The sequence below is a fragment of the Lepisosteus oculatus genome, chromosome 7 (genome assembly GCF_040954835.1).
Source record: "Lepisosteus oculatus isolate fLepOcu1 chromosome 7, fLepOcu1.hap2, whole genome shotgun sequence".
NCBI classification, from domain to species: Eukaryota; Metazoa; Chordata; class Actinopteri; order Semionotiformes; family Lepisosteidae; genus Lepisosteus; species Lepisosteus oculatus.
In genome coordinates this window covers 4914722-4942290 of record NC_090702.1, presented here as the reverse complement: position 1 = coordinate 4942290, position 27569 = coordinate 4914722, and the positions used below count along the sequence as shown (strand labels likewise).

Genomic DNA, 27569 nt, shown 5'->3' with positions numbered 1-27569 from the left:
ATAGAAGCTTTGACATGGTCTGCAGCTCCTATGTGCTTTTCAAAACTACAAATGCAAGCTTGACTGGCTAGACCTTAAAACTGCGGTGTGACAGACACACACTGAGTAAGCCGGCACACAGCAGGTCTGCCCATCTCAGTTTTTTTGATCGGCATGGTCTTGCATATAACCCAAGGTCAGATACTGAACATACACAAATAAAATGTTGTGCAGTTTAGTTATTTTGCATAACCTTTGCATAAGAAATAAAACTTACAAAGATTCCGGGAGTAGTTCTTCGAAATCCAAGTTTCAAATGTGGCTGAAAGCCTATACATCTTAACGGAACAAGACAAGTACTTATTTTATACTCGGCAAGTATAACAAATCTACAAACTACCGTATGCTGCATATCCAATAGTTCCTTGTTGGGCACATTACTCATCTTTAGCTAACGGTTCATTTATTATATTTTGGAACTGAAAATGCAGGGTGCAGCAGCAGAAGTTATTCAGCCCGAGTTCAGTATGTGACAGTACCTCCAGTTCGTTCAGCCTCTGGACTCGAGGAATGAATCTGAAGTTCCTCACGTCGCAGGCAAAGGGAGGCTGCCAGTCCTGCAGGGAACAGAGAAACAATCAGGAGCCATATCTCCAAATTGCAGTGTTTCTTTTTCAAGAGGTCACACTTGTTACACTTCTGATCAAGCACACAAGGATACACTCTAAACTAATCCTACTATACTACTAATTCCTAATATCTAGGAAATTAGATATTTCGCATGTTTAATAATATATCATATATTTAACATATGCTCCATACTAACCCTACAAGGAAAAGAAATATTTAACACTTTGAAAGCCATCCCATGCTAATTTACAGCATCAGCATCTTCCCCTTTTTGTTCTCCTTTCTTTACAAGATATCCCCTCTCTCAAACAGAACAGAAAAGACACGGGTCATTTTTCCAAGTTCTTCTGGGACATATCCGCAACAAAATCTGACCTGCTGCTCACCGTGTATATCAGTCAAGGTAAGGGGTATATTGAATGTACCAAAATGAATAGCTCGCACAGCTACATTGCCAAGATGGCAAAAAGAAGTAACACAAAAAAAAGAACTACTACCACCACCTGTGGTTAACATTTTAAAACTGCTGAGCTAGCTACCTACCTACCAAAACAGACAAAAGTTATAATTTACACTCTAAAAGTGACAAACATTACCTGGACTATGGAGTAAGTCTAAAGCTTATGCAATATTAGTCTGCTTACAGGGCCAATGAACATCACTGAATGAGTACTAATGGATTACCTTCTAAAACAAGCACTGGAATGAGCACAACGTGTATCCAGTACCACTTTAACTCGGTAAAAAAAAAACCATTTGTTTTACAATCTTTCCACAAGGCAATAACACAAAGGACTCTTGGTTTCCCCAAGCACTTCACCCATCTCATTCAAGAGGAACTACAGTCCTAATTTCTCAGACAGGTTATTAAATCCCGGTAACAAAAAAGAAAATCACTGACAGTACAGTGAAAAAAGTACATATTTTGAATTGAGCACACAGTCGTCAACTTGGTGAAAGGAACGCAAGTCGCCATTTTGTCGCAAACTCTTGGTCTTGCCATGGGCGAGTTCCCACGAATCGTGATGTGATGCAGCCCTTTGTGCTCACTAGTCACTGTACTGCCTAATGTGATGGACAGGCGAATAACTACAGGTTGTCCAGCACACACTTCGCCGCAGAAAGTTTCCAACATGATCTTAACATGAGTTAAGAAGCTCCGTTTATCTGCAAAACCATCTCGGAATCCAGAGCACTATTTCTGCTGGATTAAAAGAGACGTATACACAAGTAGTTCAGGTGGGTAGCTGCGTCAGCATGCGTAGGCTGCAAAGGAACAAGTAATAGGTTTATTCCATGCTGGAAAAAAGAAGAAAGAGAACACAACGTTTCGGCCGTGGAGCCTTCTTCAGGTGTGAGAGAGACAGGGCAGTAGGCAAAGGTAAAGTAGCGGGAGAACAAAGGTTGGGGGGAGGAGGAGTGAGAGGCGGGAGCAGGGGACAGAAAGAGAGGCCAGTCAAGAGGTGTGAAGTCAGAATGGGTGCAGAGAGGTGTGAAATGAAACTTCCAATGAATGGAGAAAATTTAAAAGAACAGTAATCTGTCGTTAAGACGTATACACAAGCCTGCTTTTTAACAGTGTAACAGGGCCGCTTCACCTCACCAGAAGTTTTGTTGCCTCGCTTTGAATTACAGAATAAGGCGCAACATGTACTTGGAATTTCCGTCTACTCTGTGATGCAAATTGGAGGTTTTACAAGTTACTGTGCACATTTTGCTTTTATTGTGGTTTGAAATGCACTCATCAATGCTGATTCTTTCTAACCCCGAAACATGAAAATAGCGGTGCAGCACCCCTTTAACGGAGCCCAAAGTAGGTGGTTTGCCCACAACGAAGACAATGACCAAAACTATATCAAACAGAATAGCCTTTAATTTCTTCAGAATCACTACAATATGCATTTCTTTATCAACCTCCTGTAATGTGAGCGCTGGAAAAATGAGCCATGTTTTGCATAGACTTAAAAACATTGAAACATTGTGAAATGACATCAATAAAATAAGTGCTTTCCACCAGTGAAAAACTCAATTATATGCCATATGGCAAATTTTTTAAAATAAGACAAAGCTGCTTAAGTATGATTCCGATATACTGAAGCAATCATCTCTTCCAACAAATACGTTCTGTAATTCTAAACTTTAGTGATTAGCCTTTTCTGCTGAAGCAATGCTCACTCTTGACAAGTTTGAGAGCATCTTTTCTGGTATGCTTTGCAACTGTTTGGCTTTTTGAACCTAAAGCCTGAAAGCTAGCTTTTCCACCAGCTTGGAGAACACACCCACACATTTTTAAATACATTACCCAGTTTAAAAAAAAAAACAAGACATAAAAAGTTGAGGCCTTATGTCAGAAAAGCTGCTCTGTGAATCACAACACTATGGTACTGTGAAATACTATTTTTTGGATCAGCATGTCCCGTTTGGATATCAGCTACTCTTCTGAGTCAGAAAAGAAGCAGGATAGAGACAATAAAGACCTGAGCGTTTATGATCTAGTCCCTATTGATTGTGAAGTGAAAACTTAATATCAAAATGGATGAAGATATTACAATAAAGTGGACGTTAACAGAATTTAAGAAACGAGTAGCATGAGGCCTGCGTTCAGACGCAGCTGTTCCCAGGGGGATAAACCATATATTATCAATGTACGTTAAAACAACCTTACGTTTGCTTAATTAATGTGCTTCTTAAAGTCTCGTTTTCCGAGTTAACATTACCTCTATTTATAGATAATGTACAGGGTGACAATCAGTGTTCAGAAAGATGCACTTATTCACCTGAAAGGATCCAGCCCCATTTATTTGAAGAAAAACATAGTGTTTTGGTTACGACATAACATTGAAACTTACATCTAAACACCGCTACTTCTGCTACGCAAACCTGAACTCAAAGAACGTAAAACCCATTTGCTGTCTTTTGTTTCAAAAAGCTGCTACATGTATTTATTTGGCTGGAAAGCGAAGGCCTGGCTTTAGATTGAAGAACCTGAAAATGTGTTCATGTTGCAATAAAGACCCAGGCAGCGTGTCCTACACCAATACGGCTTCTGAGAAGGCCTGTTTTTTTTTTATTTTACGGGCAGAAGGTTTTTCGTTTCAGGCTCTTTCATTTTTTGTTTTTAATTCTACAAGACACTGAAAGTGGGTTTCATTTAAACCGCAACGATTAAACTCCCTTTTGCGTGACTGCTTCCGATACAAACACTCGAGGGGAAAGTGAGGAGAACTCGACTTCCCCGTTACCTTCACCTCAAAACACTTTTTTTAAACGCTGGAAAAAAAAAACCATCCTGTTCTTCGGAAACCATAGGTCGCGTCATCAATCCTGTTTCTGTTTTTTTTTCCCCCGTATTTGTAAACAAACAGAATTAAGACAATTCCCCCATTTTGCGGCAATTGGCGGCTGCTTTAAGTTGAAGAGGTAGATCAGAAGCGATAAACGAAAAGGGGGAGATTACCTCGGGCGGGCGAATTTTGCAGATGCCAGTTTTCTCGGCAATGGGTCGTATCTTGTTAATAAAACCTAAAGGGTCCGAAAAATCTTCCCAACTGGGCTCAAAGACAGGACACTCCGGAGGAGGGACGAATTCAGAGTACACAGACATTACGGGGGGTGTGTGGTTTTTTTTTTTTTGTTCAGATTAAAATTCAAAGGCGCCCGTTCAATCTGTTTTTTTTTTTTTTAGTGGAAGATACTCAATGTCTGTCCAAAATGTGCGCGATGCGTTTTCATGCCGTGTCCGACACGCTTCCTTCGAGAAACAATGGTAGCGACGACGTCGGTTTGTCTTCGCGTCGTCCTTTCTTCTTCAGGAAAACTTTATGCATTGCTAGACGTGAATAAAAAGAAGACACGTAAGGTCGGGGAGGAGAGAGCTTAACACCACTGGCAAACAGACCAGCAAAATGATGCAGAGGCACTCCAGAAACCGGGTGTACCCCTGGAGGTCTACATCACGACCAAATGCAAACCGACCCAGTGCTCCTCTCTGCGCATCAGGCAAGGTAGGGAGGACACGAAGATCAAACAAGCCCGTGATAATCCGGAGAAGAAAAAAATAGTAAAAGCAGAACAGCAACAGTTGTATCTCTTTGGTTAAAACGCCGGCACGGTTAAATGTTACTAGTATCCTTCCTGAAGGAAAATCCTATTTTAAAAGGCGCAGGAAACTCATTTTGGTGTTCCATCTGTCGTGGATGTCAAATTACTTCATAATTTCAGAGAGGGGAAAAAAAATGATCGAACCTCCTCGTTCAATCCACACGGCCAGGAAGACGTCCATTCGTTTCTTCTATACACTGAAAGTTATTCTGGATGTTGAATTATTCCTCTTTTAAGTGCTTTTTTTCTGGCATAGATACACAGTAAGGCACACGTCCGCTCATCCCAAAAGATTTGTTTGTTTGTTTTTTTAAAAAAAAAACAAGCGTCGGGTTTATTAGAGGTGATATCGATCACTTCGTGCAGAGCAATCATTTTCTCGTGTTCTTCCGTTCAGCAGCCAAGCTGGTCGTATATCCATCTTTGACGGTACACCTCTATACTCCAAATAACTTAGCAAGGTGTTTGCAGAACAGCACAGGCACACACACACAAAAAAAAAACTTAAAACAGCACGTCAGCTTTCAGGATGCGTAGGTTTATCAGTTGATCTTAGGTCCGTATACCGCATTCCCTTATTTGTGGCTTGTTTTCTGATTTTTTTTGTCCGTGGAAAAAAATACTACTATTCCTTATTTCGTTCAAAATCTTCCTTCTTTCTACGGCCGCCGCACCACCCCCTTAGCAACAACAGCGTATCCATCCTCCTCTTTCCCCGGTGGAAAAGTAAAAATGTTCTTTCCGGACGCTATATTATACACCCTTAGCGTTGCGATTCACTTCGATGGGGAAAAATCTGCTAAGAATTTTACACGAAATGGTTACATAAGCGGAAAAAGTGTAGGGCGATTTCAGCGGAGTTTTAACACGCGGATGGATACAGCCCGTCAGGCGACGCTCTAAGGTCAAAGGGAGGTTCCGGTGCCGATTTATTTCCGGTATGAAGTTGGCAGTCGAGTTTTGGATAAAGATGTTGTGGTTTTACGTGGGATAAAATAATGCATTTCAATCCGATGAAAGTGGTTGAAAGTGCTTATTTCTGCAACATTTTACTCGTTTGTTAAGCAGAATGCCAGTGGCTTCCTACTTTCAGTTTCTGGCGAGAAGACCCATTCCAAAATATCCAGTTCCGCAAATTCCCACATTCTCATATACGATGAGGTATAATAATAATAATATACCAGAGCATACTCGGTATGGTTTTGGATAAGTGGTTAAATGTACGTGCTCATATACATTATCACTAGGGCTGTGTGGATTTCACTTGGTTTTTTTTTGTCAACATTAACGGCCCTGAAATTGCTAGGTGCACCCAGGTATGTCTAATAAACAACAGGTCATGCAATAATCAAATAACTGGTCTGTTTGGCGGAAATAGCGGATAAAGTATTAGAAAGTGTATGTTTTCTTACAGTTAGCTTATGTGTGCAATTGTTTATGTGTAAATAGAAAATCTATCAAACATGTTAACATATATTTCTAATTGATGTACAAAGTAATTAGGACTTTGTCAGTCTGTATGATGTGAGCCCTGATTTGCCCTAGATAACCTCCAAGAAGTGCTTCCTGTAGCCTTTTAATAGGCTAATTGAATTTTGTATGCAGCATATGTGACTGTTATTTTAATAGAAAACCTATAAGCTGCTCGAGGTTGTGATCAGGTTGCTCAATGCAATCCATACACATTCTATCAGAGACTGCAATAGGTAATTACAAACCCCGAACTTTATTCTGTCTTAAACCATTTAGTGATTGTTCTTGATGCAGGACTTGTACTGTTATCCTAACGTAAGGTGCATTTGTGACCGAACATGAGCTTTGTAAAATCGACTGGTATCTTCTGGATAAAACATGCTGGTTAGTATTAGAAACTATCAGGCCCTCGGATCTAACGAGGGTACCAGGGCCAGAGATCAACCCAAAAGCAGGACAGATCCATTTCTGCTATGGAACAAGTAAAGGTCTATTGCATTGGAGCCTTCTTCAAGTGAAGACCCAAAGAAGGCTCCAGAGCTGAAACGTTGTGTCTCGTTTCTTCTCTTTTCAGCCTGTAATAAACCCTTACTTGTTCCTTTGCAGCCTACGCATGCTGATGCAGCTACCGACTCGAACCATTTCTGCTATTCCAGTTAGGGATACTATTCTTTTTTTTAATCTGCTAATCATACTGCAGGTAAGAAAACACCCAGCCACATCACATGGCCCCATTTGACTTGGGAGACAATTAGCGTTAGGCAAATATGTGTCTTTTCTTTTAATGTTACCATGGAGGTTGGCCACAGACATCAGATTCATGAGGTCAGCATTGAATGGTAGTCTTGGAGATTTTGTATGCTAATGATGACACGGTTTTGTGAAGTCCTTCCATCTGTTACCCTGTGAGTTAACATCCCAAATGACTTCCCTAACCACACATTAAGATTAACCTTTCCTCCTCTTCCTTGTGTTGTAGCAACCCCTTTTATGGTTTTCAGCTTCAAGATTATGTGCTCAGCCTCTTTAAATACTTGCTTGTTATCAAGGTAGCATCTGCCAAAAGCTTCTGAAAACATTCTGACAACTAAAACACATTAGGAGATGTAATTTGTTTTTACACATATCCTTAGGAGCGTACACACTGTATAGTCACAAAGAATTTAAGTTAAACTTGTAGCTACCGTTATCTTTGGCACTGTTTGTTATACTTTGTAGTAACTGAATGAGCTGAAACAAAGTAACATGTCGTGATGTTTCATCATTACAAGGTTTAAATGTACCATTATAAGCAATGACTAGAGTTTAGCAGATTGCAACATTTGCTAAATTAAAAACAGGTAATGAGAAATGCAGGACTGTAATTATCATAAATACACCCGATTAGCTGAGAAGAGTACTGGATTATTTGTAAATCATACTTCCAAACACCGTGTTAATACTGCGTTAATGCCCTGTTTGTTGAAATACAGATTGAGAAATAAACTCCATTTATGTGAACAGCGTTGTTTGGGCTGTGCTCACACTCCGTAAGTTTTCACATTGTGGAAATATCACATTACTGTATGCAGTGGTAATTAGTGACCAGCAGATGGCGTTATGAGTTTTGCTACCAAAAATGTATCTTTGTTTCGATGAAGATGAAGATGACCAAAAGGCTTTTGCAGTATTGTATTGCTCACACCATTCTGTTGGGTCATTGAGGCCCTTGTGTGGTCATCTGGCCTGCAATCAGTGACCATTTAAATCTCCCAAGATTTTTATAATCTGGAATTTCTAATGCAGTGTGATCAACACAACAAAAACCATTTGGAACATTATGGCCATTACTGCTCGTTGCTGGACTGTTTAGCTGTAACATCCTGCCAGGTCAGAAACTGCTGGCTGTGAATGCCTAAGCCTGATTTAGTCCATCTTCCCACATACCGAAAGAACAAAGAAAGAAAAAATTGGTTCATTTCCGTTTTTCTCAGTGTTTAAGCCAACACAGGCTTCTTTCAGGAAACGGCTGGCTGAGATTCTCAGATTACTTATCTCTTCCCAATCAAACACACTAATGGAGCCGAATTCCCTCCCTCTTGCCTGCAACGATTATGTTCTTATTTATGGTATGAAATTGTGCAGAACGATATAATCTCTTTAAATTTGATTTTAAAAAAGGAGGGAAACAACGAATAAGGCAAAGAGTGTATTAAGCACAATAGATTATTTTTCATTTTTATTAAGGCTTATCAATAGCATTTATAAAAATATACAGTTAACCTTAAATGTCTTTAAAACATCTCAAACAACAGAATGACAAAAAGTGTCCCTTCTATGTAAACATTATAAAATACCTCTGCACACCTTGAAATGGCCTAGATATAAAAATAACAACACTGTTTTCGGAACTATGGGTTGTTTTCAAAACACGCACTGGTGCTTTCTTTGAGAAACAGGAAAACATTCAATTTCTTACAGAGTAATTCTGTAAAGTTCAGATCTGAAATCTTTGCATTACAAAAACTTCTCCATGTGTGTAGACTATTCTAAGCATGTGACCGAACTCAAGTTAATTCATTAAAATAATTGGGCTCAATAGACTTTAAAATCCTTAAAAGGTAATGATGGAGCTCGAGTAGACTGAGTATATAAAGCGTTATACATATTGTACAGTATCCCTTAACCTTCTTTCGTGAACATCCTGATCTCCGATGTATCACTTTGCCACTATAGGCTGTTTGCAGGGCTCAGCTGTTTCGCAACAAAGCTATGGAGGAACTCTCTAAGGACAGAAGATAAAGGAGGTAGCTGATTACTTAGAAAATGTCACATGAACAATGTAAAAAGATGCCCGCATGTTCTTGTTTTAGTTAAAGCAAGATCTCAGGTTCTTTACCCAGCAGTGACTTCACAATGCAAAATTAAATGTATATATTAATGGACTGAATCATTCGTACACCTTAATATACATTATGCCAATGTTTCCAGTTTCCGTTTCTTCATATGCTGTCCTTGTCTGTACGGGCTGTGAGGTCCGCCTGTAACAGAGGGGGAGGAAAAAAATTGAATTTATTGACAGCTTACGTCCACCGCTCCACTGTGGTGTTGTCTGTCGTACTGCGTCGTCTGCTGTACTGTGATTGTCCAGACAGATCAGCATGCGGAAGAGTTCTAATAGACATGTACATGTGGCAGTAAACTCCCCTACAGCTTTACTCTACTACTACCATCCAACGCAAGGTCACAGGGGAGCTCGGGCCTAAAAGCAACAGGCACAAGGTAGGACACACCCCCACAGGATGCCAAGGCAGACACAGAGCCAGGGATTGTGTATCGGATTGTATTTGCCCTTTACACAGTCCCCTTTGGTTTCAAACAATTCCCGGGCTTCTCAATCCGACGTACTGAACAGAATCAGAAGCTGTTGACTGACAGAACTGCTGTGTAAGTTCTGATGGCCTTTAACAAGAAATGTTCTAGTGGGGATAAAAGCAATTACCAGGACGCCTATCAAGAAAGACGAATCATTTAAATACATGAAATGAATCAGATGGAATGTGGATGGAAGTAAAGTTATCCCATTGCAGAACAGCTGGACATTTGCAGTGTCCTCCAGATTTATTCATACCCCGAACCAGAGGGTCCCTCAGGTATCCTCCACCCTGGACATGGGGGCTGATCTACCAACCCTTGGCAAAGACTTGCTGCCCAAGTGACATTTGACAGGGTTCCCACTCATTTTTCCCCACCCAAATTCCAAACCTTTTTCATAACGTCTTTTCCTGCAGGATTTACAACTCGCACGTCCTGGGTCTTCATCTCTTTGGAGCCACAGCTTGTATTTTTCATCTGCTAACCAGAGGTCACTGGAAACACATTTACCCGGCATTTTGACAGGCGCTAGGCTAGCTTACGGCTCACTATAAAATTCCCGCGAGAGGGTCTGACGCGACACTCTAATTTGAATGGCAGCACCGCAGCCTCTTTTTAAAAGTTTGCTAACTTTCGAACAAAATTACATGATACAGCCATGATCATTCTGGGTCAGCTAAAATCAATTCCATGACTTTTCCAAAACTTAATGGATATTTTCTCATCTTCCATAACTTTTCCAGGATTTCCATGACCCTGATTTGAGCTCATACACACAGACGACATATATGTGGGATTCTACATCCATTTACAAGGGTGGCTTCAGGTCTCAAACCCCTTCACAGTGGCACCACTGCTACTGCCACAGATTGGACCTGCTGCCTGCTGTTCAGGAGACCTGCTGCCCTCTGAACAGCATCTACAGTTTGAAAAGGCAGGAGAGGACAGCCACTCACTCCTCTCACTGCTCTCGGTCATCAGTACAGTTTGCTGGGTGTCAATGCTCTGATGCCCCCCATGGCTACCTGTGTGACCTCTAGTGGTTCTTCTACTAAAGCTCCTTGGACTAGGTCAGGAGGGAAGATCTTCACTCACAGGACCGCAGCAACTTCTAGACAGCCTGCCTTGGCTGATTCCACTCCGGGCAGTTACACTGTCTGAAGCCTGGGGCACCCAAATTCTTAGGTTGCAGGACTGTGAGAGGGCAGTGACTACAGACAAAATGGAGATTCTCTTCTGGACCACATGCCCCAGAATGCAGAGGGATATGAATTGCTGTCCCCAGGCTGGCTAAGCGAAGAGTTTTGGAAGAGTTCTGTAAAGAGTCTCAGAGAGAGGTCACTTTGAAAAACTGGTAAGCATCTTAGCTGCCACGTTTGATAGTTAGGGACTTAATAAAGTCGGGAGCATTTCAGTCTCTATAGTCAGGACCTTAAAGAAAAGCTAGGTTTTTGATCTTCTGTTTTGGTGTTGTTTTTTATGTTCCTGCAGACTGTAATTAAACTTTGTACCTTTTGGCTGCTTAGCATCTGTTTCACCTTTGCCCACCTGTTAAAATGTCTGTTGTGAGTCACCCCGTACCACAGGGTGTGTCGCAGGTCCCTGTGGGTTTGGCCCAGGAACACTTCTAGACTCTTAGCTTGTTGTCAGCGAATTCGGAGTGCAAGTGCCTCCAAATGGGCGGATCTATTCTTGTCAAAGGCAGCTGCTCTGATACACTGCCCAGCTGCAGAGAACCTGCAATGTTTTTAATCCCTTTTCGATGAATGCTGATCGTCGCTGACTTTCACAGTTTATCCCGACGCTTTTTTTCTGTTTTTGCTCTGCCCATACTGATGGGGAGTCTTCCTGGATTGCCCGGTTTCTCCTTGGTTGGAGACACCTCAGTGCTCTGTGGTGAAGCCTGCTCATGAGCTTGGTGCCCCCGCCCTCCCCTCAGCCCACAGGTTGAAAGCCAGGCCTGTTTAAAACTCAAATAAAATACCTGTGTTGAAGCTCTGGGCTCCTGGCTGTTGCAGGTTACTGGAGGTCCTGGAGGGGCTCAGCATGTGATTAGGCCTGACGGGAGGTCTCGCTGAGGGCAGTCTCTGGGGGGTCTTGCTGCGCGTCATCATGTGGTGCCCACCCGGCGTAGTGGGAGTGCTGCGACCAGAAGCCCGGCTGCTCTTTTCAGTGCTGATGATCTCGCTCTCATCCAGGGGGAAGTTCCACAGCTCTGGGTCATCTACCAGTAAGGACAGTTCTTCATTAAGCAGTACTGTTGCCGGCAGCCATATCACCCTGCAGCTCACCACTGGCAACCCACTGAAGCTAAACAGGTGTGAGCCTGGTCGGTACCTGGATGGGAGACCTCCTGGGAAAAACTAAGGTTGCTGCTGGAAGAGGTGTTAGTGGGGCCAGCAGGAGGCGCTCACCCTGCGATCTGTGTGGGTCCTAATGCCCCAGTATAGCGACGGGGACACTATACTGTAAAAAGGCTCTGTCCTTGAGATGAGACGTAAAACCGAGGTCCTGACTCTCTGTGGTCATTAAAAATCCCAGGGCGTTTCTTGAAAAGACAAGGGTTGTAACCCCGCCATCTTGCCCAAATTTCCCATGGGTCTTTACCAGTCATGGCCTCCTAATAATCCCCACCTCTGAACTGGCTTTTTTTTCTCTGTTCTCCTCCCCACTGAGAACTGGTGTGTGGTGAGTGTACTGGTGCTCTCTGGCTGCTGTCACAGCATCTAGGTGGGGCTGCACACTGGTGTTAGAAGTGGGATTCCCCATTACCTGTAAAGCTCTTTGAGTGGAGTGTCCAGAAGAGCACTATATAAGTGTAAGGAATTATTACTATCACTAGAGTTGGCCAATAGGAACACCATTCAGGAACACACAAAAACGCCCACTGCTATGTCATTATCTGATGCCTTTCACTGCTGATACGTTGCACAGCCACTTAATGTAGGCGCTCCCTGTCCTGCTCCTTTTGAGTTCAGTGCCTTTTGGGTTTCTTGTTCCAACTGAGCGTTGTTAATGAACTCCACTAATAATTTGAACCTTGCTTGATCAGCTCATGGACATTTAAAGTTAACTTCTCCTCCTGTAGCTACTTATATCACTTCTGTGCTGACTGGCTGCACTCAGATCTTCCACTCTCTTCCCCTGACGTCTCCTTCTGTACATCCTTGTGTCATTCGACCCTCTCATCTTGGGTGTGCTCGCGCCTCCCCGAGCTCATTCTGCACCTGACCTCCTCCTCTTCACCCTCTCCATCCCCCTCAAACCCACCAGTCACGCTCCCCCTTGAATTGAGAGGGCGGAAAACAAATAGGTATCGGAACAGCCACTCGCTCCTCGAGACCGTTTTCTGCTCATATGTGCATCAGGCTTCTCAAAGAACTGTTACCTCCCACACTTGCAGTAAGGTTCTTCTCTACTGGATCGACACCTGTCAAAGGTGTGATTTACTATCGATTTCGGAGACACTGTCTTCCTCAACCTCTTCGATCAGCAGTACCCCTCACACCCCCCATCCGATGGTTTCACACATACCCTCTCCGGGTCAACAAGAATAACCTTCAAACTTTAATTTGTATTCCCTTTTCATTTAGATTCTCTCTCCAAAAGCCACGGTACTCTCCACATATTTTAAAACCCAATGGCAGTATTGCATATACTTAAATAGGCCTTAAGGCAGTGTGGCACTATCGTATATTTATTGCCTAGAATTTGTATTATATATCCACTTAATTATTTCCAATATTGTTTAGTCATCTGGGATAAGGGTAAATAAAACATTTTGCTGCATGTTGGCATCTGAAAACCCCCCAAAAATCTAATTAGTAAATGATGCATACAGATTGAATTCAAAATCTCTCTGAGGTCTAGCAATGGGACACCTGTATTTAGTGGTTAAGAGAAGATGGTAAAAACTAGGCCAGGAAAAGGTCTCAGCTCCACACCATTGTGAGGTTCTGTCAGATTTGGGGAAAAAAAAAGTTTGTGGCAGGGCTCAGAGATGTGCAGGGCACTTTCCTTACCGGTTAGATACTGTTCCTCTGCAGGATTCGCTCGGCTGCTCAGGGGCGTGCTGTGACTCCTCTTGGGGTCTTTGTGGCCTGTTGGGATTGCACTTCCTGGAGAACGACGAACAGCATCCAGATATCAAGTCTAAAGCTCAGCAGCTAACACCAGGCTAACTGATGTGAAAACTGGTTGATCCTAAACTGTTCCTCCAGAGTCTATCCTAAATCTCTCAGGACCTACACCATGCTATGTTCTCAGATGTAGATTCTGAGATATTCAGATCTTGAAAGCAAAGAAAGGCTGAGGCTGGTAGGTACTCCAGGAAAAACCGGATTACTGCTGAAATTTGTTCTGGTGGGCTAATAAATGACATCTTGCCATATGTACCACAAATTCCAGACCACTGTCCTGTGATGGGGACAGGGAACGCTTTGCTGTTGGTGAGATGTTAACATGAGATGTTAAATCCTGACTACGGTCATTAAAGATCCCAAGGTATTGTTTATATATGTAGAGGCGCTGACAGAATCAAGTTGTCCTGGCCAAATTCCACTCTGGGCTTGCATAGTCTGGCCTACCTTAATTAAATACGGGGAGCAATTTCTGGCTTTTCTATCTGATCTGCTTGTGTGGTGGAGTTTCTGGATCCTTTGGCTATTGTAAGTCTCCCACGTGGATCTTTTCCTTAAGTGGAAGATGAAGTGGGCTTCCTGCTAAAAATGTAATGTGTTCTAGGATCCTTCAGAGTGAAATGTACTAGATTAATATAAGGAATTACTAGTATGTTCTTTAAGTGATTCGAGCTATATTTTAAGATGGAGAGAAGGTGAGCATTTTCTTTGGAAATATATTATAATAATAATAATAATAATAGGGCCCCCTCTCCACCACCACCCACTTGAAAGATGCGACAGCAGCCATAGTCTGCCAGAAAACTCACCACACATCAGCTCTCTGTGGTGAGGAGAACTGAGTGATGAAGCCAGTTCAGAGATGGGGTTTATTAGGAGGCCATGATTGGTAAAGGCCAGGGGAAAATTTGGCTAGGTCACAACCCTACTCTTTTTAAAAAATGCCCTGGGATTTTCAATGACCACAGAGAATTAGGACCTTAGTTTTAATTAGAACCTTGGTCTCAACTGAAGGATAGTGCCTTTTTTAACAGTATAGTGTCCCCGTCATTATACTGGGGCATTAGGACCCACGCAGACCACTGGGTGAGCGCCCCCTACTGGTCTGACAAACACCTCTTCCAGCATTAACCTTGGTTTTTCCCAGGAGGTCTCTTATCCAGGTACTGACCAGGCTCACACCTGCTGAGCTTCAGTGGGGCTGCCAGCTATGAGTTGCGAGGTGATAAAGCTGCTGTCACAGACTCTGACAAAAGTTGCAGGTCTGATCATTTCAAACTTATCTGACTGAGCCTGACCAGAATGACGGAATACAAGATTTTCAGCAAGTAAAAGCAATATCTTGCATTGTGTCAACCCCAAAGCCAGCACAGGTTTTCAGTCAAGCCTGAAAACAACAGTTCAGTCATACATCCTCATTGGCACCAGTACAAAATGAAAGAATATTACTGCTGCTGTTTAAACCACTTGACCTCAGGCGTATCACTTTTTCAAAGAAGCATACAAAACTATGCAAGTTATAAGAAGCTTTTTAATTATCAATGAGTGACACTGGAAAAACCAGCAGGCTGAAAATGTTAAAGGTTGGAGAGCTCTTACTCATAATGTAGATCCCTTCTCTTTGCACTACTCCTTGAAAGCTTTCAACAGGTTAAAAGTGCATTATCTCCGCCGCATCTTTCTCTGTCCCTCTCACCCTGGAAACCGCCAGGCTTGTAACCTCCAGGGGGCGCTGTGACGTCCATGCTCAGCTGCTTTTCCTCCTGCGTCTTCTTTGCCATCATCTGCTCCCGGAACCTCTGCTGTAGCTGCTGCTGCTTGAGTTTCCTCAGCTGCTTGGGATCAGGGTGGTGAGTGGATGAACCCAGGACATCTGCAGTTTCTACTGTCCTGTACCCCCACAAAACAGACGGACAGGTTGAGATAACATTCCTGCCAAGTCATAATTCATCTCACACTCCCATATTATGCCCAGGTTGACTTAGCTGGATAGTTTAATATGACCTGGCAAGTCTCCAACTGAATCATCTGTTATTTTGAAGCATACAGTACCAGTCAAAAGGTACGAGTACACCAGCTTGAAACCAGGTGTTTCATGATTATCTGTGTTTTAAACTGAATAAACTTGTCTATAAACACTTCATATTAAATTACATGATACATGTACTTATAATCTTAAGGGAACTGCATTGAAAATGTTCATTTTCCATTCCATAAAATGAACACCCAAAGCAAGTGGATTTTAGTCTGATGCCCAGATTAGTTAAAAGTCAGAAATGTGTATAATATGGTGTTAGAACACTAAAAGAAGTTTAAAATGCTCTTTTTTAGATGGTCTCATAGTTAACTAGCATGTTACCTCATTTACCTTTTGTCACCAATTATCGGTAAACAGGCGAGGGTCCACGTTTACTATGAATATAGGGAGCATAGGCAAAGGTTTGTCATTCCTGAATGAACACGGCAAAATGTGCTCAGCAAGCAAGGAGAAAAAGACAGTCAATAATAACTTTAAGAAACAAAGGTCAATCTTTAAGACAAATTGCAAGGACTTTGCAAGTGTCAGTAACTGCTGTGGCCACGACTAGCCAACAATAGGAAGAAACCGGCACTCCTGAAGACTGAAAAAGTTCAGGCCGGCCAAAGGTGACCTCGGAATCGGAGAATACGTTCATTCGAGTCACAAGTCTGTGAAACCAGATTAGGATAGTGTGGCCAGAACAGATGTATCTACCTGGTGGGCCAACACTGAGACACACAATGGCATGTACAGCAAGTTATGATATAAGGTGCGAGTAGGCCAGGCTGAAGTAATAGGTCTTCAGTCTGGATTTGAATACTGAGATGGACAAGATTATCATCCTCCTAGCGTCACCTGGAGGCGCTGTGCGCTGTCTCGGCCTCCTGCTGGCCGAGGCCGGGCTCCGGTGGCCTTTCCTGGGGTCCGGACCGCTCCAGGTGGGGGGCGCCGGCCTTTGCTTCGCTGTCCGCCTCTCTCCGCTGGTTTCCCCGGGTGAGGCTGCCGTACCGAGCCTCCTCCACCTGCGGCTCGCGGTCCGAGCGCTTCGTCTCCGCTGGATCCAGGGGGGGCGAGGGCTGAGCCAGGGGGAGCACAGGGCACACAGAGGCGAACGGGTCAGGTTCCTGTTAGCCAGCCTCCGACAGAAGCCTAAAGCCTGAAAAACCTTAAGAGCGCTGCAGCTCGACTCACACAGCCCCTCAGTCACAACAGGTACTGAAATCAGACCAGCTGCGGCGGAAATAATACACCTCAAGATCTTCAAGGAGGAATGGCCTCACCCGTAAACACATACAGGAGACTCGTGTTTTACGCGGTAGTTAGCTTTCCCGACATACTGCGTGAACCCAAAATCATGTATAATCACAACACCCAATATAATATAATCATAAGTGTATTAGTAGGGAGCTGCGTCAGGCTGCAAAAGAACAAGTAAAGGTTTATTCCATGCTGAAAAGTGAAGAAAAGAAACGCAACATTTCAGCTGTGGAGCCTTCTTCAGGTATTCCCAGTGTATTAATATGTGTATGTAGCTTAAAGTATTATGGATACAGCAATACAGCAAATACAGTAGTACTGTACAGCATACATAACTGATCAAATCAAATTTAAAGGTGAAATTTAAAATGCAGGGAACGCTCACCATAATCTCCTAGTGATGATGTTGAGAGTGATGCCACACGATGAAAGCACCGATTAAAATAAGGGCACCAGCGTGCTGTAGGCTCTGTAACTAGCTCCCAAGTGAACTCTGGAACTGTAACTCAGTTTGAACATTAGAATTATTTTTCTTCTACTGTCACAAAAATAGACATTTCCAATGCACTCTACAGGAATGGATATGGGAGGAGTGGAGAAGCAGAAGGACATCGTAATTGCCTGCAGAAAAGGCCAGCCCAATCAAAAAGCGCACCTGTTTTGGGATTTTGTTGATGGCCATAAGGTACTCCTTGTTGAGGATGCAGTTTCCCAGGGCATTCCCGAAGCACCTGCGAGCGAAGGAAATCAGTCCGTGAAGGGAGGTCACACCAACGGGACCTGGTGGTCACCCGGGGAGCCGGAGCCTATCCCAGCAAGCAACGGGCACAGGGTAGGGTACACCCTTGGCGGGTCACCTGTCCCTCGCAGGGCTGGCACACAGACACACACACTGACACCAGGGCCAATTGTCCCATAAGCCATTTAACCCTACCAGAATGTTTTTGAACTGTGGGAGGAAACCAGGCCACCCAGAGGAAACCCACACAAACCAAGTGAGAACATACAAACTCCACACAGACAGCACCCCAGGTCCAGAATTGAACCCAGGGCCCCAGCGCTGCAAGGCAGCAATGCTCCTAATCCCTTCCCTCAGAGAATTTTTTTTGTTGCCTTTTCAAACAACAACTCCTTGACCTACATTAACCCTAGGTAATAAGTAGAACAGTGAGTAATAAAGGAAAAAAGAGAATGTGTCTTATTAGGATCAGTAACTTACTGATGTGAAAGAGGCAGCATGTTGTGTGTGACCATGGTCAAGAAAGGGGTAAGATGAGTGAAATGCAGTACTAGGACTATGCAACGGTTGTGAATAAGTGGGTAATGTTGGGACAGATGACAAAAGTATTAAGACTAACCTATACAAAGGGTTGTGGCAACGGCACAGAGGATTATAGGATGTGCTTCACCATCAATCGGTGAGATTCACACCATCCTCTGTCTCAGTAAAGCCCAATCCATCAATCAGGATCCCAACCATCCCGGCCACAAACTAGTCTCCCCCCCTACCCTCTGGCAAGCAGTACTGCACTGTTAAAGCACGGACCACTAGACTCAAGACCAGCTTCTACCCTACTGCAGTGCGCATCCTCAACATCAGCTAACTGCAGGGCCTCAGACTCAATACACATCTGCACTACACACTTTTTACATGGTCTGTCATGGTTTTTTTCTCACTACTACATATTCATTGTTCTCCACAATGTTCTGTTCTTATTCTGTTCTGTTGTTATTATTTATTATGTGTGTAATGCACTGCCTACATTGTGTGGTGTTGTCTGCTGTACTGTGGACGTCCCAAGTGAATATGAATTCCAATGTACATGTAAATATGGCAAATAAACTCCTCAACTCTAGTTGAGGCTTATCTGTGCACTGTAATCTTGTCTTGACTTCATATGTTTCTTTTGTCCTTATTAGTTAATAGGTAGCTCAGACCTTAACGTGGTATGGACTGTAAAATGTCTTTTGACATATTTCAGCAAGTTTAAATTGAACTGGCTTTTTGTAATTAAAATTAACTACTAGAAAATGTCACTGCTACATACCTGTCAAAACCACAGACCAGGCCAAACAAGTTACACCCCAAATGAGTAAATTACTTTCGTAATTTCGTAAGGTTTGGTGTGAAACTTTTACAAGGAACGCTCTCCTTTACTACTAATATGTAATACTAATATTAATGCTTCTTTATTCACTCACTTTCATATACAGAAAGTTTTTAACAACCAGTTGTCCTGAGACATCCGCACGATTAAGAATTCCAATGTACACGTAGACTTGTACATATGGCAGCAAACTCCTCTACCTCTCCTCTAAGGAGAACAGTGAGCAATGAAGGAAAGATCTGTCTTATTAGGCTTGGTAACTTGCTAACTGATGTTGAGGAGAGGGCGTGCTGTGTTTAGCAAGGTGTTTAGCAGCCATATCACCCTGCAACTCACAACTGGCAACCCACTGAAGCTCAGCAGGTGTGAGCCTGGTCAGTACCTGGATGGGAGACCTCCGGGGAAAAACTAAGGTTGCTGCTGGAAGAGGTGTTAGTGGGGCAGAACTCACTCTGCGGTCTATGTGGGTCCTTATACCCTAGTATAGCGACGGGGACACTATACTGTAAACAGGCGCCGTCCTTCGGATGAGACGTAAAACTGAGATCCTGACTCTCTGTGGTCATTAAAAATCTCAGGGCGTTTCTCGAAACGAGCAGGGGTGTAACCCTGGCGTCCTGGCCAAATTTCCCATTGGCCCTTACCAATCATGGCCTCCTAATAATCCCCATCTATGAACTGGCTTCATTACTCTGCTCTCCTCCCCACTGATAGCTGATGTGTGGTGAGTGTTCTGGTGTACTATGGCTGCTGTCACATCATCCAGGTGGGGCTGCACATTGGTGGTGCTGGAGGGGAGTCCCCATTACCTGTAAAGCGCTTTGAGTGGAGTGTCCAGAAAAGCGCTATATAAGTGTAAGCAATTATTATAAGGTCTACAAGGTCATGTATGGTTATGTAGGGTTAAAATGAGCGAAATACAATGACGGCGAATTAGAGGGACGGCGGGTGTGAAGGTTACTTGAGCGCCCTCTTCAGTCCATCGGTGACGGCCTCCTTCCGGGCCTTCTCCAGGGACAGGGCTTTGGACTTCAGCCCCTCGCTCACTCCATAGCCCACGTCCTCATGGAAACAGCCATCCTGGAGAAGCAGGAAAAGTACCAGTCAGCTACAGCAAAGGGAAAAGGCAGATCGAGACAGCTCTTCTCAGGATCTTCTCACTGCCCCTGGTAGGTGGCTTTCTTTGGGGAAATCATTTTAAAAAGTCTTGGATGCAAAATCTTTCAAGAACAGATAGTAGTTAATCATAATAATAATTGCTTACACTTATAGAGCTCTTTTCTGGACACTCCACTCAAAGCGCTTTACAGGTAATGGGGACTCCCCTCCACCACCACCAGTGTGCAGCCCCACCTGGATGATGCAGCAGCAGCCATAGTGTGCCAGAACACTCACCACACATCAGCTCTCAGTGGGGAGGAGAGCAGAGTAATGAAGCCAATTCATAGTTGGGGATTATTAGGAGGCCCTGATTGGTAAAGGACAATGGGAAATTTGGACAAGACGCCGGGGTTACATCCCTTCTCTTTTCAAGAAACGCCCTGGGATTTTTAATGACCAAAGAGAGTCAGACCTCGGTTTTATGTCTCATCCGAAGGACGGCGCCTTTTTACAGTATAGTGACCCTATACTGGGGCGTGACAACCCACATAGACCACAGGGTGAGCGCCCCCTGCTGATCTCACTAACACCTCTTCCAGCAGCAACCTTAGGTTTTCCCCAGGAGTCTCCCATCCAGGTACTGTCCAGGCTCACACCACGCCAGTTGGGAGTGGCAGGGTATTATGGCTGGTGGCTTATAGTTAAAGCCTATAACAGTCCTCATTATCATCAGGCTAGTTTATCCTGACTTGACTCTGTCAAGAGACCTGAAAACATAGTATAAAAAGTCAAAACAGGGAGAAAGTTAGTTGATGTAGTTTAAATAGGGAGCTGCGTCAGCATGTGTAGGCTGCAAAGGAAAAGGTAAAGGTTTATTCCATGCTGAAAAGAGAAGAAAGGAAACACAATGTTTCTGCTGTGGAGCCTTCTTCAGGTGTGAGAGCCATTAGTTTCCTCAAAATTTGTTGAAGAAGTCTCTGAGTATTACTGTGGGTGGTGTCTGAGTCAAAGTTGAAGGTGTTCAGACTAAATCCTTTAGGAATGATATTATAACGACAACACCTGTGAAAGAACAGGAGGTAGTTAGAAAGCCTGGTCTTGAAGCAGATCACTGGGAAGAGATGGAATGCTGGTTTTGGTGAGATAAGGGGGCAAGGAGCCCAGGGAGGAGGGGAGGAATAATGAAGAGATCTGAAAAAGATTTAGCGGAAAGCTAAGTGGGTTGAAGAAGTTCAAGTAGGTGGCTGCGTCAGCATGCGTAGGCTGCAAAGGAACAGGTAAAGGTGTATTCCATGCTAAAAAGATAAGAAAAGAAACACAATGTTTCGGCTGTGGAGCCTTCGTCAGGTGTGAGAGCATCTTCACCATCATCTTCAGGTCCTCTTACACCTGAAAAAGGCTCCGCAGCCGAAACGTTGTGTTCTCTTTTCAGCATGGTATAAACCTTTACTTGTTCCTTAGTTAAGCCAGAATACTGTGATCTTACACAATGGAGCTCAATTCTGATCTTTCAATTTGACTGTACTGTGTAACCTGCTGAAGAGAGAGTATTTATCCAAACAACCGCTGCAAACCTTTCAAGCAATTTCTCAAGGAGGTGCAATTGCTGTTGAAATCCAGACATCTCTGGGGTTTTTTTCTGAATCACCTTTCTTTTCTTTATATGTGATTGAGCTAAGCCCCTGTTAAAGAACACCACAGTAAATTTAACATGAGCAAGTGTTTCAGTTCTAGACCTTACCTTGAGCTGAACTTTCACAAATGCGCTAACCCCAACGTAGAACTTGCCATTGATGAGGTCCACAAAATCTAAAGAAGTTGCAGAACAGAAAAACCAATTAAAAAACTCTCGAGGGCAAATGTTGAAAAAAGGCAGAGATTAAAATTTAAGGTAGGTCTATGTTGCACATTTAACTTCAGGCTTACATTAACTGAGGTTACATTTAACCAATCATGAGTGCAATATGATCTAAACAATTATTTTACAGTATTTCTTTTGCTTTTTACTCTACTTTTACTCTACTTGTACAGTTTGTTTTACTTTATTATTATTTTAACTACTTAGATTTGTGTTTGCCATGTTAACTAAGCTAACCCACAGATAGCTCTTCAATAGCGTGTGGTAGGACGCATACTGTTCATTTAATTTTAAGCATATTAATATTATAAACCTCAGAAAAGAAGCATTATTCACTAGTACGCCTTGCATTATTTCAGAGAAGCTTTTTTTTTTGCAGGATCAGGTAATTTGCATGTCACTCTCAAAAGGCAACAACATCATTACTTAGAACAGACTCAAGAAGATACAAATCAATAATTTAGATAAGTCTAAACTGTAAAACATGCTCCTGTAACAGAGCTCAGTGACACTTAACATGCGGAGTTGTAATTATTGCATTATATTAAGCTGTCCGCCTTCCCAGTGTTAAAAGCAACCATACAACTAACCTATCTTTTGGCAATTTACAGATGTAGTTTTTTGGTTCTGATTAAATAAGAATATATAAACAATCTTGTCCATTTAAAGACACATATAACACATATACGGTACTTTCATGCAGGGATTTCCTTCTTCCAAATGTATCTGTTTTGCGTGCGGGTAAAAAACAAAGCTTTGAACCCAGGTCTCCAGGAAACAGGACTGATGGCCTCAGCTCACATCAGGGCAATTGGGAATTTCTTAAGTATGAATACTCTAAATCACATCAGAAAGGCTCAACATTTGTAGCATACCAATATTCTGCTGAGAGATGCTGTGGGACCATCCGTTATAACCAAACATCTCATTGGCCAGACTTATAACCTTGTGGCCTTCAATGTAACACACCTGTAACAAGAAATGAAAAAAAAATAGCCAGATTTCCCTTCTAATGAAGTCCTGGAAATCTAAAGGCAAATGTGTTTGTTTAATAACATCACAAGGCTGAATTTTAGCAGTTTGTTTTCTATGAGGTTCCAAAAAAGGCAAATCTTAGTATTTTCATCATCACTTTATTAACCCTTTACAATTTCTTGCATGAGGAATGTGTCTTTTCGCAGACCCCAGCTTGCTCTCCATGAAACACCCAGACAGGGAGAGAAGCTGGGGGTCAGAGCACAGGGTCAGCTATTGTACGGCCCCCCTGGAGCAGTTGGGGTGAAGGGCCTTGCTCAGGGGCCCAATGGAGTAGGATTCCTCTGCCGGCCGCAGGATTTGAACCGGTAACCTTCCAGCCACAGGCGCAGATCCTGAGCCACAGAGCTTTCTCAACTTTGTTGTACAGTACAGCACAACATATGTGCTTCTAGGGCATAGGTTTTCTTGCAGTAAAGCATTTTTATTGTTCAGTCGTGTGTCGGCCAGGTTGTATGTTAGCTTTTAAAAATAGCTAAAAAAAAATTCTTAGAAAATGTTCTAAAAACAACAAGAACCTCGTTCGTGTTAAATCAGCTGTCAGAAGGCTCCAGGGCTGAAACGTTGTGTTTTCTCCCTTCTCGTTTTTCAGCATGGAATAAACCTATTACTTTTTCCTATGTTCCTTTTAAGACTTTTAATGGGCTGCACGCAGAATACATGCAACCTTGCACATCTAGGCCCAAGCTAGACGAAGCCTACAAAGCATCGTATCTAATGCTTGCTTTTCACAGAAACATACAGTATATGAACTTCGAGACACATGTAACATACAGTATATGAACTTCCACCCTGATTCCATCTAAACCCCCTTCATTCGGTGTTTGTGCCACTTGAACTCCAGCTTTTAGGAATAACATTTAACTGTCTACAGTTCTATCTATATATAGGCATTCTGCTTTAACACAATTTAACCTTTTTTCATACTACCAGGCTTCTTGGCCTGGTGCAGCTTTTATGACAACTCATGGAGTCCATGAGTTACTAAGAACTAGAAGAACAACAGGGACAAAATGACCCTCTCTCATCTCTGAAACCTCTGTATTTTTAACGTATGATGTGGTACAGATAGCCTTGGCTCTGTCAATTTTTATGTTTGTTATGCAGTATGTAGTAAAGCAAAAAGAGAGTGAAATGATTCTGGAGACGAGAGCACAGCACGTCAAAATTGCACCCTGCTCCAGTACATGAAAGCAAAAAACGTACCTTTTGTCCCCCTCCAGCCTGTCTGGTACTAATGTATTCTGGTCCCAGCTTCTGTCGCAATGCATTCTGGACAGCTTGGTATTCCTCTGCAGTGTACTGGTACTGGAGAGATCAAAAACACGCAGAGCTGACGTCCTCGTCTCCAGCAGAAATAAAACAACACAGTGGGACATTTCCCTAGGCTTCACAGAAGATGTGTTTTTGGAGTAATGTGTAAACCATCCATCCATTTTGTTACCTCTTCTTTCAATACAGGGTTGCTGGCGAGCCAGAGCCTATCCTGGCAAGCATTGGGCACAAAGGCTACACTCAGACTGAACGCCAGCTCACTGCAGGGCTCACACACACTCACACCAGGGCCAATGTTCGAAGAAACCAATTAATCCACCAGTAAGATGTCTCTGGACTGCGGGAGGAAACCAGAGCACCCAGTGGAAAAGCATGCAAAATAGGGGTTTACATACAAACTCCTCACAGACAGCACCCAGAACAGGCAGCAATGCTAACCACTGAACACTTTTTTTTAATCATCCAACACCCGCCTTCATACCGGGGTATACGACAGCAATAATTTAATCATTAGGACAATATAACACGCGGAGTCTCGGCAAAAGTGCTTAAATTGTGTTGACGGACCTGTCCGAAATACATGGAGTTAGTGTTTGTGCTTCTGCAACCGCTGTGAGCCGTGTTATCGTGCGTCATGTCCTCTCCGTCCTCCAGGGTTTCATTTTATGCACGCTTAAACGAGATAATTCAGTAATAAAACACGAGTAATCAAACCAGCAGTGAGGGTTAAATTAAAAAAAAAAGAAAACACCTAAAATATGCATTTCATCAATCCAATCATTTTCCATCATCTTTAAATTTTGAGGTATATTGATCCACAAACACAAGCTTGGAAAGGGTCTTTCTCGTTGCAACTTACTAAAATGTCAAATCTTGTGCAGATCTGTGCACGTTCAACTCTTTTGGCAGGATAACTCACGCCTAAAACAAGATGCGCACTGCTGACAACGTAAAATCTACATTTAAAGGCGATGACTTTTAACTAAAAAAAAATGCTGGACTTCATGCAAGATATCAATGCAATGTTTTATCGTCACTGATGCACGCATTCCTTTATCTCCCAAGAAATCAGCGTATGTGGTTAAAAATAAAATATACGAGGAGTCTAAAATACTAAATATGCAGATAAACCCGAAAACTCTTACTACGGCAGCACCAGCTCTTGACTAGTCAAAAGTAAACTTTTTCATAACTTCCCGGCAGACATGACAGTTTCCTGTGAGGGTTGCATGCTGGGATCCAGAGCGATCACAGCATTTCATTTACCGCCGCCATATTTGTACAGGCATAGAGGAATTTCTCATTTACACAGATATTGTGCTGTATATTCGCCTTCCCATCTAAAAATTTAATTAGAATTTGCAAATTAACTTTATAAAATACACTTTACTCTTTTAACATATTATTTTTTTTCTTTAATCAGTAAACTGTCTAAAGAATCATACCTGATATATGATCTACACTCACACATGCCAATGGTCCTCTTATAAAATCATATGAGCAAAGCTCTGCCACTTTCCTAACACTGGCAACTGATAGAAACTTCTTGCAGGTCTCAGTGACTTTCATATGGAAGTTGTCAATGTATCATCTGAACTAGGGGTACATTTAAACAATTTAGAAAGTATGTAGCATTGGTCTGCTCTCTACAGTATCCCAGGGACACTTTTGGCTGAACATGAGCCTTTCCTTTTGTATCCCAGTAGAACTAGCTTGACCACCCAGATACAGTACCAATGACTTCCAACTTTTGCACGAGGAAAGTATTCTTGGTAATACATCCAGTTGATCTATTCTGAGTTAATAACCGATTGATTGAAGTTTGCTGGCAGTCACTATTTTAAATCATCAGGGCATTGAAGAGTTGGAATCTTTTCCTATATTCTGAAAACTGTTGATCTGAGATCTCTGCATTATTTTGATAAGTAGTAAAAAAACAAATGTTCTGTACTGGTTTTAATAGGGTTAATGTCAGGGTTAAATTTTTCACTCAATATCATATTTATGTACAAATTGTGGATCTGACCATAATTAAAAACAGGGTTATGTTCCATGTTGTGGCCTGTGCCTATTGACTTTGGCTCTGAGTCACTGGTGAGTGGATGATGCCAGCTAAGATTCAAATTTAAAGTTCGAAATTTTCACAAGACTACAGAGGCTGTGGACAGTATTAGACTGGTCCCAGAGATTGCTGTGGCAGGCCAACAGTGATGAGCAAAGTAGTTTTCGCTGACCTGCCATTAGAGCTAATCGAGGTCTCTATTGTTGGTATATTGTAAGTTCACATGAGGTGCATTGTTTGATTAATAGGATAATTGGTGAAGGGCTGAGAGCCAAATATCCACGTGGGGTTGATTTAGTTTGGTTTAGTATACAGTATAATGGGAGTCAAATGGGTTTGCTTGAGAGTAAGTCTTTAGTGGTGATCCAAGCTTATGCTTTTTGTTCTTCAGGATGAAGTCTTCCAGCATGTTGTTTTTGCTGGCTGTTGTGGTTTCCGTATGCTCAGACTAAGCTAGTAGGAAGATCATTCAGATAGGTTCTGAGGTGTCAAGCCATGTAGATCCACCAGTTTAGAGGCCTGGCACAACAGTATGTGTGATGGCACAACGTTGTGTAAATTGAATTAGGGTTGTTGAGATCTCTTCTCTTTTGACTTGTTGCAACGTTTTAGAATCCAGGGGAGTTTAAGGTGGCATTTTAGCAAACTTTTACATTTTTATATTTGAAAATTGGTGTTATACCAGGTCCCCAGCTGCTACTTCATCTTTTGAAAGTAGTCTTCCTCATGCTTCTGACAAAGCCAGTAGTGGAACAAAGTTGAGAGTTTTACTTTTGCTCATTTACTTTTGTTTTTGAAGCCCTGGCCTTAAACTCATAGTGTAGAAGTATTTTCCAAGTAGTCTATGAAAGTAAGACAAAGGAAGATGGGACAAATTAGCACAAAGAAACACAGGAGATTAGAAAATTAGTAGGAGAATCAAGGAATAGACACAGATGCCCATTAAATACACAGAAGAAGAAGGTTTTGAGCTTGGATTTGAATGGTGACTCATATCATTCAGGATGGCATTCCAGAGCTTCTGGGCAGAATAAGAGCTGGCCTTGTCACCCATAGAGTGTAAATGAGCTTTTGGGACAAGCAGCAGACCAGATGAAAGAAGGTTATTATGAGGTGTGGAGTTGGAAAATAATTCAGATTGGTTCTCAGGTGCCGAGCCATATAAATGAGCATGAGG

General features: G+C 42.6%; 2 protein-coding genes across 7 annotated transcripts in view; both read right to left on the bottom strand.

Annotated features, from left to right (window-relative positions):
• Window positions 1-5595, bottom strand: part of kdm5a (lysine demethylase 5A) — a 47340-nt gene extending 41745 nt beyond the window's left edge. For all 4 annotated transcript variants that reach the window (XM_069192049.1, XM_069192050.1, XM_069192051.1 and 1 more), the window contains exons 1-2: window positions 4067-5595; window positions 519-596 (exon numbers count right to left, since the gene is read on the bottom strand). In XM_069192049.1, the coding sequence (XP_069048150.1) occupies window positions 519-596; window positions 4067-4213 (225 nt within the window). In that variant the 5' untranslated portion in view covers window positions 4214-5595. The remainder of the gene's footprint in view (window positions 1-518; window positions 597-4066) is intronic.
• A 2789-nt stretch (window positions 5596-8384) lies between these two features.
• rad52 (RAD52 homolog, DNA repair protein) lies at window positions 8385-25559 on the bottom strand. Of its 3 annotated transcripts, none has more exons than XM_069192054.1 (12): window positions 25476-25559; window positions 24898-25002; window positions 24262-24363; window positions 22896-22989; window positions 21904-21971; window positions 20023-20141; window positions 17609-17684; window positions 16552-16772; window positions 15373-15566; window positions 13560-13655; window positions 11522-11761; window positions 8385-9203 (listed from the first exon to the last, which is right to left on the bottom strand). In XM_069192054.1, exons 2-12 carry the CDS (start codon window positions 24964-24966, stop codon window positions 9136-9138), a joined length of 1347 nt encoding a protein of 448 aa, XP_069048155.1. In that variant the 5' UTR covers window positions 24967-25002; window positions 25476-25559; the 3' UTR covers window positions 8385-9135. The 3 variants fall into 3 exon arrangements, with proteins under 3 accessions (XP_069048155.1, XP_069048154.1, XP_069048156.1); XM_069192053.1 differs by lacking the exon at window positions 25476-25559 and adding an exon at window positions 25190-25469; XM_069192055.1 differs by lacking the exons at window positions 13560-13655; window positions 25476-25559 and adding an exon at window positions 25190-25469.
• Between the last annotated feature and the right edge of the window lie 2010 nt (window positions 25560-27569).

What these genes read in the sequence shown, in the direction of transcription:
- rad52 (XM_069192054.1), bottom strand. Translation starts at nt 24,966, where the DNA reads ATGACGCACGATAACACGGCTCACAGCGGTTGCAGAAGCACAAACACT. An exon ending in ACAGCGCACAGCGCCTCCAG is followed by an intron (nt 15,567 to 16,551) that starts GTGACGCTAGGA and finishes GTGGGGGTACAG; the next exon opens with GACAGTAGAAACTGCAGATG. An exon ending in AGAGGAACAGTATCTAACCG is followed by an intron (nt 11,762 to 13,559) that starts GTAAGGAAAGTG and finishes CCTTACTGGTAG; the next exon opens with ATGACCCAGAGCTGTGGAAC.